At 53.9% G+C, this 10,934-nt stretch overlaps 1 protein-coding gene across 1 annotated transcript; it reads left to right on the top strand.

The window, feature by feature from the left end:
• Window positions 1-2,208: 2,208 nt before the first annotated feature.
• Window positions 2,209-5,029, top strand: THITE_2111475 (uncharacterized protein). The gene has a single exon (XM_003651287.1). It carries the CDS (start codon window positions 2,620-2,622, stop codon window positions 4,819-4,821), a length of 2,202 nt encoding a protein of 733 aa, XP_003651335.1. The 5' UTR covers window positions 2,209-2,619; the 3' UTR covers window positions 4,822-5,029.
• Window positions 5,030-10,934: the final 5,905 nt, after the last annotated feature.

Raw genomic sequence — 10,934 nt, 5'->3', positions numbered from 1 at the left:
AGGAGCGAATATCACCGAACACTCTTGATCTGCTGAGATAGGTATTACACCAAGGCATTCGCCACCTCGGTCAGCAACAGTCACGAAACTAGGTGCGATGCTCGAGCCTGTCTTCCCTCCGTGTTGCTTGTGTGCAGCCCTGTTTTGTTATGGGTCCAAGCTTTGTTGGGGGAGGACACGCCCGAAGTATAGTAATGTACTGTCGACAAGTAAGCGCGAGGGCACCAGTTGAGAGGCGCCTGCATCCATTGGACCATACAAACACCGAACACCTGGCACTGCCATCGGGCGGCGGCTTGTGCCCGGCCTCTTCTGCAACCCACTGGGTTGGCGGGCAGGCAGCGATGAACAGGGACCGGACAGGGGCAGTTTATTGCCGTATATAACAGTAGTGTACGTGGATGTCAGGGCTGGCTTGTTCATTCCAAAAGCGCCTTGGCGACATGGAGCACTTAATGACCGGTCCTGACTTGTTGGGGCCACGGCGTCGGCGGAGAACAGCCGGCACCTCTGAAGCCCAACTTCCAGCAGATGAACAATATCAGAAAGCCTGCCATCAAGCTTGCCGGAGCATGGCAATTCAGCCCGTGGTGCCTACAGGAAGCGAGGGTCGGATAAAGTTGGAGGCACAGATGCGGCTTTGCGTGGAGTGGTTAGAGTGGTCGCGGAAGGTGCACACTACACTACATACGGAAGAGTATTGATTGGTAGGCGAGACTTGCATTCTCAAGGAAAGCGCCTGCCCAAAACAACAGGCCTGCCCATTCCTGGCCAATCAATTGACCCTGCAGGGGACTCCGCTCTCACCTCGGCCTCTCGGCGCTGAGTGGGGGCGGGGTATCCCACCTTTCACTGCCTCAGTGCCTGTACGAGCATTCCGCAAACACTAACATATGCCTTGCAATGGGCTTGCATTCATGCTGGAATTCGAAGAGGTGACCTGGTTGGAGGTGGCCTGGAAGAGCGTGGGTTGGCTCTCCCCGCCATCCGCTGCTCAAGTTGGCCCTGAACACGACCGACTGTTCCTGGCAGAGCAGCCGGCTTCATCAGATATTGCACTGTGGAGCTTTCCTGTGGGTAGAGAAACTGAGGTCGGTACGGACCGGTTTGGTGGGTAAGGCATTGAAAGTACTGTATGTATTCCGTACGGTATTCTGTATTGCGCGCGTAAGGTAAGTACGGACACGCAGCCGCTGGGGTCGGCGGACGGCCCTTGGCGCCTCCCATCTGACCTGGGCAACCGAAGACGCTGAAGAGAGGCGCTGATGAAGACGCTGCGGGGTGCTGGCTTCCTGCCGTGTTGTCAAGAAGGGGCGAACCCTGCTGCGACTGGCGGGGTTGTTGCAGCGCCATTTGCCGAATTTAGTACCAAATTAGGTACGGTACCTACGGCAGTATTCCGCACTCCGCAGCAAATGCCTGGAGTACCTCAGCAGCGTAGCACGTCCGAGTACCTGTACTTTTCCAGACACCGAGAACTGGGAACTGCAACCTCCCTGTTGATCCCATCGCCCTTGCACTAAAACGCGAAGGCGCCCCACCATCCAAGTCGGGTGCCCCATAACCCTCGGGGGATCTCCGACTTCAGCAGCGCACCCACCACCCTCCATCCCAGTCGCCTCGACGCTTTCTGTTGCAGGGGCGAGAACGGGATTTCCACCACCACTTGGGGCTTCTGGCTGCGTCGTTATAAGCCGGGCGCGCCATTTTTCGCTTTCTCTCGCTCCCTCCAGGCTCCCCTTGGGCTTTCTCCTTTCACAGCACAAGCCAATCTATCACCATGGCCGCCAAGAGTGCGTGAGCCAATCGGCATTCGAATGTGTAGATCTCGGCCGCTTTGGTGACTTGGACAGCGCGCCAGGGCCGCTCAACGGGCTACACAAATCTCGCCTTCAGACACAATCAGCCTTGGCAGCGAGCGATCGCCGTGTTCCAAGACGACGCCCAGCCGCGAACAACGGTGACGCAGCCACGATTTGCCCGGATCGAGTTATATAAGAGGTCGCCGTGCTTGACCTGCAAGCCCGGCTTTTGAAGAAAGGGTCCAACGGTTGTTGGTCAGCGAGCCGCAGCAGCCACCCGTCCGTTCGGTTTTCGGTTTCGATCCGGGTCGGAGGCGCGCCGATTCTGCCATTGACGCCGGACAAGCGTTCGAGAAAAGCAGTGGCCCTTCGCAGCAAGTCGCGGGCGGCGTGCAACAAGGGAGCAAAAGGTGTTGGAGGGGCGTCAGATTTCGGTCTTCTCAGGGCGTGGCGCTTGGTGTCAGCGACGCCGACCGATTGTGCCGAAATTCCCGGTCCGGCGGCCTTTGTGCAGCCCTCGTGCCGGAGTCAGCCGCCGTGTGGTCGCCGCGCTGTGACGTACCTCCTTTGCGCACCTGAAACTCTTTGTGCCTGCAGCCCGCGCCTTGCAGCTTAGATGCCGCCGTCGGACGGCTTGTCCCCGAAAATGGCAGTTTCGGTGCTGGCTGCTGCAGCAACGCAGACGTCTTCTCTAGGTATTTTTACACTCTTCAATTTAAGCCATGAGCGGTTGCCTTTATCCTCTGTTCCCCCTCCTCCACCTCCTAGTTCTCCATCTTATTCTTCTTCTCCGTTGTATCCGCCCCCGACAGCTACCATGACAACCGTTCGCAGACAAACAGCCTACTCAACGTTCCTGACTCCATTAGGCCCGTCCCGCAACGCCGGCTCCAACCAATCCAGTCTCTCATCGTCACCACGACAATATCCCACCGACTTGACGCACCCCATCCTTGAAGAAGGCGACGAAACGGACAGCGAGGCCATAAATGAGCCCGTCACGCCTGTGAGCGGGCGCCAGTCGCAAGATTTCCAAACGCTCCCGAACCAGGACGGCCACCTAGACGCGGCGCACGAACAGCTGGCGGCCGACCAGAGCGTCGCCGCTTTCGCGCCCGCCCATCCGGGCTCGGCGCCAGGAGCCAAAACCGCCCTTGCGGTCGACCCTTCGGCGACCACCCCCTCCAGAGCGCCTCGGAGTCCCCAACAAGCCCCGCAATCAGCGCGTCCAGCAACTCCCGCACCAACAACCTCAACTCTGGCCGACCAAGATGTCCCTCCACCGCCCTCTTCGAGACGCTCGACGTTTGGCTCAGCTTCTTCGAGTTTCAGGCGTACCATGTCCAGTTTTCTAAAGCGTGTCGGTTCAGACAAGGCTGCTCTTACCGCCGAGGCTGGGGACTCTGCCACTGCTTCGGCGCTAAGTCTGTCTGATGCGGCCCACCGGAAGCTGCCAACCCGTCGGTGGTCGATGAATAGGAGCTCGGCTACTACTCGCTCCAACACACCACCGTCGCCCAGCTCGCCGCTCGAGATGGCCATCAAGACCATGGAGGAGGCGTCGCAGCCCACGGTACCGGGCTCCGATGCCTTCTTCAAGAAGAAGTCGCGTGCGTCGACAGGATTCGCATTGCGTTCCTCCCGCCCCGCCGCTAAAGACGCAGCATCGAGAGAGGGGCTGCACCCGAGGCGGCGTGCGAGCAGTTTCGATTATTCGAAGCAGAGGAAGCACGTGGTGGGAGACCCCGAGAAGACGGTTCACATGGAGAGGTCTCTATGGGGGCTTCCGGCGGAGACGGGAACAGGTGTGAAAGCGCGCCGGATGAGCCTGAGCTTACCTGACGATTTTACCGTCGACGTGGTCGAGCTGTCGTCCGAATTCGAATACCAACACAAGCTGCTGGGACGACACGGGAAACATCTCGGCAGGGGTGCGACCTCCAAGGTTACCCTCATGGTCAGCAAAAACGGGGGTGAGCTGTACGCCGTCAAGGAGTTCCGAGGCAAATCTTCAAGCGAGACACGAGAGGAGTACGAGAAGAAGATCAAGTCGGAGTACACACTGGCCAAGAGTCTGCACCACCCTAACATCGTCGACACCGTTCGGCTTTGCATCGATCACGGCCGCTGGAACCATGTGATGGAGTATTGCGAGGACGGCGACTTGTTCACGCTGGTCAACAAGAAATACCTCAAGACCGAGGAGAGGGAAAAGGACCGCTTGTGTCTGTTCAAGCAACTGGTCACGGGCATCCACTACCTCCACTCGAACGGCATCGCCCACCGCGACATCAAGCTCGAGAACCTGCTCATAACGAAGGAGTGCCGGCTCAAGATCACGGACTTTGGCGTGTCGGAGGTCTTCTCGGGCATCCACCCCGGGCTCAGGGAGGCTGGCGGGCAGTGCGGCAAGAACATGGGCGAGGTGCGGCGCTGCGCGCCGGGCATCTGCGGCAGTATACCGTACATCTCTCCAGAGGTGCTCAAGAAACAGGGCGATTACGACCCCCGCGGCTTGGATGTCTGGAGCGCGGCCATCGTCATGGTGAATCTCATCTTTGGCGGGCCATTGTGGCACAAGGCTGAAGTCGCGGAGAACGCGTCGCCGAAGGATAACTACGCCAGTCTGGTCCGTGGATGGGAGAAGTGGAGGGAAAGCCACCCTGACGATTCCGACACGCCGGTCACGGAGATGGATTACCCCCACGTGTTCGTGTTCGACACGTTTGTCAAGCCGCCGGCCCTTCGACGAGTCCTCCTCCAGATGCTCAACCCCGACCCGGAGAAGCGCATCTCGATTGCGGGCGTGGTCAACAATCGCTGGGTGAAGAACATCGAGTGCTGTCAGACCGACAGCTTCGATGAGCCCAACGGCGCAAATATGATCGACGCCACCAAGAAGCTGTGCCAGCAGCGGGTGAGCGGCAAGAAGATCTATTGCCACAACCACCTCCCACCCAAAGACGTGTTCCACGGCAGCCATTCTCTGGGCAAGATGCCTGGCAGTGCCGGCTACTGAGCCGCGAGACGATGGGCTCTTGAGGCAGCAGCGAGAGCCGATCGATCTTGGGGCATCATGAGTTTCTGTTCTGTTTTTTTTTGTTCCTTTTTTGGGTCAACAACATACATATCGTTTGGCCTGGACGGGTGTGGTTCGGGGGCCAATGTGAGAAACATAACACGGCGTTTACGGGGATGGTCAAGGTGCATACATCATCACATCAAGGTGGGGAGCACAAGGCAAAATAGATTTGTTGACAGCAGCTCTACCATGTCGAGTTTTGTCATTTCTCTTTCTTTTACCCACTCTCACCGTCATGTTTTATTGCCTCACCAGGCGGCGGACGGCTCGTCCTCCTTGAACCACGGCGAGAGGAGGAGTGATGGGACTAACAGCAACGCTATTGCTGAACAAATGTTAGTATGTTAATATTGGCCGCAGGGCATCACGCCCTGCGGCTCCTCGGGAGACTTACTTCTCGCCAGGGATTGCCTTCCCCGCGCATGTCTTCCGTTGCTTCAAGGAGCAAGGCCTGTCTTCTAGACACGTCAGAAGAATTGACATCCGATCGGCTCCGTCTTGATCTTTTGCCATCGTTGTATGAGCCAAGCACTGTTACCCTTAACGAACCCAAGCCTATCCCTGTTGTGATCGGGCTTTTTGGAGACATCATGTTTGGGGCCGGCGCAGCCTTCTATTGTCCACTAGTGGGAAGGATGGTGCGCGCTGCAGCCACCGGTGCGCTTCCCCAGCTGCTTACTGCGGTACTCGTTGGCCCCTGTGCAAATGTCAACTATTGCTTTGCATGTATTACGTAGCCATCCATCTTTGTCAAAACTGCATATGCCGGAAACTGCATGTGCCGGAGACCTAAAATCTTCTGTGCATGTGCCGGGCCCCTCCAAGGAGGGTGCGGATCCTGTCGTGACACATGGCTTAAACTGCTTGTTTTGAGCTCTGTTCTTCTGCGGTCCCCGTGAAGAGGAGAAACGCATCTGAAGAGGAACATGAGGTGGCTGCCCGCGGTCCCGCGCTCAGCCGGGTTTCCCCAAGCATCAGAACACCTTCCGAGGAAGAGCCATTAACGCAACTATCAAGGAGCGTTATCGGTCTGTCCTGCCCACCCACGCGCTTGCCTGTGCAGGTAGGGACTCCCTGGCTTTGACTGGCGGACGAAGAGGCGGTCGGCGGTCGTCGTTCCATTGCGCCCGGCCTCCCCGTCGCCCGGCCGGTTTTTGCGCGCGTCGCTGGCCTTTCGAGACCAGTTGCCCCTCTTGTTCCCCTATTTCCGCGGGACGATCGGATGGAGATCGGATGGATTTCGCCGGTGCTGGATGGCCGGCCAAGGCTTGGACGCTGGGCCTTGGCCTGGTGGCCGTTGGCTGTGCTGTGCTGTGCTGTGCTGCTGAGATGCAAGCAATTCAAGTTACGTACTGAATGTAAGGTCGTGTACTGACGGTAACGTCGCCCACACCTATGTCGGTTGCCTATAGATACCGGTCAGCCACACAAGCCACCAATTTCCCGCGGTTTAGAACACTACAACAACAATATCACCAGCCTGTTTTTCCACCAAACCTTGATCAATCTTGACAGTTTGTTGTTTTCCAGATACGTCAGGAAGATGGCTAACCAACCTGACAAAGAAGATCGAATTCGCCTTGCGATCGAAGCGTTCTAAGCTAAGAAAGTCCGTAGCCTTCGATAGGCCGCCTAGCTCTTCAATATCCCGTATTCCACATTTACAGACCGCTTCAGTGGCCGTACTTCGAACTACTAGGCCGCTGCCGAGCACTTGCAACGCCTTACGCCTGTAGAGGAGGACTCGATCGTCAAGGCAATATACTAGTTGGATGCGTGGGGCTGGCCGATGTCTATCTCGGCTATCGAACATCTGGGTACACTCCGACCCTTGTTTGTTTGTTAGCTTGGTTCTTCGCCCCACTTTTTACCCACTTTCTGATAGGGCCCTGCAGCCAACCAAAAATCGGCCTTTTTACCCACCTGTTCAGTTCCTAGCTCTGGGCACTGCATTCAACCAAACCATCAAAAAACTATCAAAAAAAGCATCACCACCATCAAAGCCATTAAATCCTTCAAAATCGCCTAGGGCAGCCAAATCAGCCAAATCAGCTAGATCAGCCAGGTAGGCAGCCAAATCAGCCAAATCAGCTAGGTAGGCAGTTCAACTATAAAAAGGCCCCATTTTCCAGGTTCGAAGATGCCCACCTTCCTGCCCTCCTTCCTGCCTACCTTCTTGCCCACCTTTCTAGCCTAGCCGGAAGCCCACCGACCTAGCCTAGCCGTACAGCACATCGCTGACCTGCAGGCCATTATACCGCGGCAACTGCTAGCCAGTTGGTCCCAGCCACGTTGGGCCCACCCACTGTTGAACAACGACGACGACAACGAATACGACGAAGACCCTGATTTCCTAGCCGATGCCAAGGAATTGGAAGAGGTTGAAGAACCCAGCCTTCCTTCAATACTACAGGCCGAAGCCATCTAGGCATTCAACGCGCGCTAGGCTACTAAACATGCCGCAAAGTCCGGCCTACCTAGTAGGTACATCCATTTTCCCTAATTGCCTTGCATTTTCTTAGTTAATTTGGTCTTTCAGATGTTCCTTCTAAGGAGCCCTCAATAGCCAACCTCCTAGATTGCCTAAGCTCTAATTCTTCCGACGGCTTCGACCCCCCTCCTTCGCCCTCGCCTTCGTACTAGCCAATCGACCTAGCTAGCCTGTCATTTACTAAGCATCCTTCTACAACTGGGCCTCCGCAAAAGAACCGATCTACTATATACGAAGAGAGGCTTATCGTCAAGGCATTGTATATCTACGGTAACATAAGTATACGGAAGATCGCTAAGGCGATGAACCTTATAGAACAGCAGGTCCAATACGCTATACACGCTCACAACAACCCACAGTACACAGTTGCTTGTAGCCGGATGCCAATTGTGCCCTAGGAAATACAAAATCTGATCTGCAACTTCGTTAATATACCTAGGGCTTCTAAGCGCTTCTTTCCTTAGAAGCAGTTACATAGGATGATCCCGGCATTGGAGGTCTATAGCGCTACTGCCATTCGCAACGCAATGGAAGCCTAGGGCACCGGCCAAGTCCTTTAGCTACTACGGCAGCCACTTTTGCTAGAGAACCGGCAAGCACGCCTTGCATTTGCTTAATAGTGGGCTCACCTTCGCCCTGTTGATTAGGAGCAATGGATCCAGTCCGACAAAACCTAGGTCAATGGCCTAGGTATACGTAGATACGTCACTGTTTTCCCTAGCGAGGATCCTTAAGACTTCACCATAATACAGCAATGGGCCAATGGTTGGATGTTCTAGGCCTATTTTACAGGAGGGACCAAGGGCCCCTATATAGTGTAGGACAAGTCCTAAGGCAGGATTACCTCGCTTACCTACTAGGAGCACATTCTCCCTCTTTTCTACCAATTTTAGAAGCAAAACCCGACCTTCAAGCTCCAACAGGATAACGCCCTAGCCCACAGTTCTAGGTCGACGATGGCATATATAAGGGAACACTTCCCTAGTACGTATCTTGTCCCCTAGCTATCGTATTCTCTAGACCTCAATCCTATCGAATATATATAGGTTTAAATAAAGCGATAGATCGAACGCAACTATCCTATTTAGCCAACTGGCCAAGCATTGAAGGAAGCTATTTTGTAGGCGTAGGATGCAGTGCCTTCTGACTTTCTATTGCGGTTGTGTTACACGCAGTTGTGGGTCACCTGTGGCCACCTGTGGCCAACTGCGCAAGTGTGGGCCTACTGGGCCCACTGGGCCCACTAGGCCCCACAACAGTGCACAGGCCACCTTACGCACAGGCCACCACACTCCTGTATTTAGGTGGGCACTTGCCCGCATCTCACACTCTTGCAATACATCCATCTTGCACTCCTCCGAAGCTCCTACTTGGTTTGAGTGCTCCGCTACCTTGGCTGACGAGGTCGGGTAGCACCCACTTTGTTCGTGTAACAGGTTGGTTCATTCTATGCCAAGGCGGCTAGCGTAGGTGATTGAGAATCAGGGGGGGTATATAGGGTACTGAGAGTGACCTGTTTTGCTTTTGTTTTTCTATAGAAGATTAAGTACTATACAGTTTTTGTAATCCATTGTTGATTGGCTTTTAAACCCTTGTCGTAGCCCACCGTAAGTACCAAGCTAACAAACAAACAAGGGTTGGAGTGTACGCAACTGTTGCGTGCCAAGGGCGATGACAAACCTCTAGGCAAGAACTGGTATTACAACTTCCTTTCCCAGTATCTAGATCTTCAAACACGCCGCTCCTACGCATTGGATTAGTCGAAGAAGGATGCTCTAGACCATTAGACGGCTGCCCAGTGGTTCAACCTCTTCTAGACTACCCGCTTAGTATATAGCATCGCCAACGACGACATCTACAATATAGATGAAAAAGGCTATATAAAAGGGATTGGGGACAACGCTATAGTGATTGTTCCACGCTGTAAGGAAGCACCGTATTCGATTTAGCCAGGCAACCGCAACTGGGTGTCGATCATCGAATGTATCTCAGCCAACGGCTTCGTCTTACTACCCTTCGTTATCTTCGAAGGCACCTACATTCAATAGGCCTAGATTCCTCTTAGCCTTAACAACGACGTAGTTATCCAGGTCTCTCCCAATAGCTGGACAGACTGTAATATCGCCTTCGAATAGATCTAGCACTTAGACAAGTATATCCGCCCTCGAACTATAGGTATATATCGGCTATTGATCCTCGACGGCCATTCATTATATATTTTGCTATAGTTCATCGAGTACTACGAAGCCAATAAGATTATACTACTTTGCCTACTACTATATTCGACCTACGAACTGTAGCCCCTCGATATAGGGGTCTTTGGTCCTTTGGTATAGAGATATCGCCAGTTAGTTATATAAAACACTCTGTTCGGTACTTCCTAGATCGACAACTTCCAGTTCTTAACTATCTACCTATAGATATGTAAAACGATCTATAAGAACATCGCTAGCGTATAGAGGGGGGCCAGATTAATACCGTTCAACCCTAATAAGATCCTAGTACACTATCGCCTAAAGACCCCCCCGTTTATAAGCTTTACCAACAATTCTAGGCGGTCTATAGGCATTGAAGCTACTAGAGCTATAGCTTCGAAGATTGACAGTCTTATAGAGGAGGTCCTCAAGGTTTACACTATATTGATTAAATAGAAGATGGTCTAGTTGAAGGAGGAATATCTAACTCTATAAGCTAACTGCAATACCCTCAATGGGCTAAACTAAGCCCTAGTCAAAAAGAGGTTAGAAGAAAGGAAAAAGGCTACAAAGAAGCACTTCAGCGAGGCCCGTATACTGATAGTTATAGCTATTCGAGAGCAACTACGTCAAAGGCAGGAGATTAAGGATAAGGTAGCGAAGGCGAAGGCATTCTGGGCAGCTATCTAGGGCGTTGTAGGCTTTGCAAAGAAGGTCAATAAGGAGCTTCCGGCACTGGGCTTCGAAACCACTATCTTCCAGTAGTTAGCCTGCAATTACTAGCTTGCGAATAGCTTCAATTTTGAGCTGTTTTGGGCCGTCTTCGTACGTGATGCTTGTTCTAGTGTTGTGGCTTGCCCCTGAATTTTGTATGGAAATTGGCTTACTGGATTAGGGACAGTTTGGTGGCCGGGATCCGTGGGCAACCGACATAGGTGTGGGCGACGTTATCTGACGGGTATTATTTCGTCTCGTCCGATCTTCCCCTAGCGTCGACTCGGTAATCTGCCGTGTAACGTAAGCTCGGCTTCCCCCTTTTGGACGAGCTCCTTTATTTGGTGAACTCGTGGAGGGATCGGGTAGGTCGGCGTGTGCTCCTCGCAGCAGCGCTTGTGCATCTCGTTTTGTCCTGCAAGCTGGCCTCGAGCCGGCCTCGATATTTGCCGCTGGCGTCAGCGCGCTCTTTTCACTTCCCACGTTCCCTCTCGCCAAGATGCCCAGAGGTCTGGGCTTGCAATGGCGCATCCTGTAGTCATTCCGTACACATTAATCCGTAGAACGAGTGAATTTGCAAGACCCCTCGGGTCTCGTCGCCAGAGCTTGGCCAACGCCGGCATCTGTTTGACAGACGACTCCGGCACAGC

The sequence above is a fragment of the Thermothielavioides terrestris genome, chromosome 2 (assembly GCF_000226115.1).
Source record: "Thermothielavioides terrestris NRRL 8126 chromosome 2, complete sequence".
Taxonomy (NCBI): Eukaryota; Fungi; Ascomycota; class Sordariomycetes; order Sordariales; family Chaetomiaceae; genus Thermothielavioides; species Thermothielavioides terrestris.
This window is presented reverse-complemented; position numbering and strand designations above follow the sequence as displayed.

What these genes read in the sequence shown, in the direction of transcription:
- THITE_2111475 (XM_003651287.1), top strand. Translation starts at nt 2,620, where the DNA reads ATGACAACCGTTCGCAGACAAACAGCCTACTCAACGTTCCTGACTCCA.